The sequence below is a fragment of the Exophiala bonariae genome (genome assembly GCF_035927105.1).
Source record: "Exophiala bonariae strain CCFEE 5792 chromosome Unknown scaffold_145, whole genome shotgun sequence".
NCBI classification, from domain to species: Eukaryota; Fungi; Ascomycota; class Eurotiomycetes; order Chaetothyriales; family Herpotrichiellaceae; genus Exophiala; species Exophiala bonariae.
Window position 1 is genome coordinate 176 of NW_027042620.1, and position 1,859 is coordinate 2,034.

A 1,859-nucleotide genomic window follows, 5' to 3' on the forward strand; every position below is an offset into this window, starting at 1 on the left:
TATATTGAAAGATAGAAGAGTCTAAGAGTTTAAGGAAAGAGAGGAGTTAGTAGGAGTGAGAGGGCTATAAGAAGTAGTAATAACTAATTAAATAGGGGAGATACTATAGTATTAAGTAGATAAAAAGGGCTAAGAATTTAGTAAGACTAGATGCGCTAGTAAGGCCTAGGTAAGATATTAGTTATCTTATATACTATAATATAGGCTATAGATATTAATAAAATCTAATATCTCCTATACTATAGTACAGGAGATGACTAATCAACTGTTTTCGCTTAATCCAACCCTTGTATTGTGTTTGGGACTAAGGAGGAGACCCTACCTACTATGGTATAGTATTATCTTCACTCCTCGCACATTCCAGATAAGAAAGATCAAATATGTCAAGATCTAGAGTTGATATTCTTCTAATTATTCTCGCATCACCGAATTCTCTTGGTATATTTACTGGTCTCCTATCTATACCGCTGTGACCATGTCATCTACCGAGCCCATTCTATACAACACGACCCTACAGATATTTGTCTGCCGGCAACATGGGTACGCCACTACAGATCTCGCGCAGCACCTCCGTCGAGAGCACCAGCTCCCTCTCGGCGAGCGAAACGCCATTATCCGGCGGTTTTCCAGCCAGGTATGTGCCCCTACGAGTTCTATTCCCCTGCCACCCCCATTCCAAGATCCTATTGAAGGGCTCGCTGCCCCAGTGCGTGCCTATTTATGTCAGCATGACGGCTGTGGATACATCAGTATTCACCTGGAGGGGATTTCCAACCACGCGAGGCGCGTCCACCAGTGGCGAAAGGCCGAGTCACGGCCCCAGTACTGGCGTCACATCTACGCCCAGACATTATTTGTCTCCCGTGGCCAGCGAAAATACTTTGCGGTGACCTCGCCAGTTGGGGCTGATGAAGGCCCCACACCAACCGATCCTCCTGTCGCCGCCGGGCTCAGTACTCAACAGGAAAGCGAGGTTCGGTCCATCAAGGAGGGCTGGGCACTCCTACGGGCGAGCCACCAAAGAGAGCTCGATATACTCGACGCCGACATCGCAAAACAGGACCGGACGGGCTGGTTCAACCGTACTCGTTGGCCTGAGCATTTTGCCAGTCGAAATCTCAAGCACCTCAGTGAGGCTACCCGACTCCCAAGAAAGGATGAACCAGTCCTGATAGGGATGATGGACATTATGGACGCACTTCAAGCACAGTGCTGTATGGGGCTCATGACCATGGACCTCGAGACGCGGCGCTGGCTCCGTAGTCCCAAACGAGAGGAGCCAGATGTCCGGCCAATGGGTCGACTCCAGAACCGCGATAGCGAGGACCGCTACTTCAACCTTTATCGACGGTTCCTCTGCTATATCATGCGTATCTGGTGCGCGGAGGTTGAGCTGGCTGGGACGGCCACTGGGGATGATGGCGCCCTGCCAGTCAATTTGAATATAAATATTCCCTCGTCGAGTCTTCCTGATGTTACGGATATTACTGGCCGACCTCGATCTCCTCCCCCTGATGGTGGGAACAGCCACTCGGATGACAGTGGCAGTGACTTTGATGACACTGAATCCAGCGCGAGTTCGAGCTCAGTTGGTGGTAGAGTCGAAGCTCTAGCGGCCCTCGTTCCTTCAGTCCCTACCACAGACGTCCTTCGCGATGCGCGTGAGCTATTTCCATGGGTGGACTCACAGCGTGAGGCCTGCCGAGACCTATACGACTACATCTTGACACCTCAGTGGCTATTGCCGGTCGGGGTGAAAAAGGTCCTTCGAATATTTAACCTCTTCATCTTCCATCGTTTTGGGGGGGAGCCGTACAAGAGCGGGCTGGTCCATTTCTGTGCTGTCCTTGGGATCGACG

At 50.7% G+C, this 1,859-nt stretch overlaps 1 protein-coding gene across 1 annotated transcript; it reads left to right on the plus strand.

Annotated features, from left to right (window-relative positions):
* Window positions 1-475: 475 nt before the first annotated feature.
* On the plus strand, window positions 476-1,779 carry LTR84_002973 (uncharacterized protein; the record flags this gene model as incomplete). The annotated part of the gene is made up of 2 exons (XM_064846569.1): window positions 476-1,691; window positions 1,736-1,779. 2 exons carry the CDS (start codon window positions 476-478, stop codon window positions 1,777-1,779), a joined length of 1,260 nt encoding a protein of 419 aa, XP_064699707.1.
* Between the last annotated feature and the right edge of the window lie 80 nt (window positions 1,780-1,859).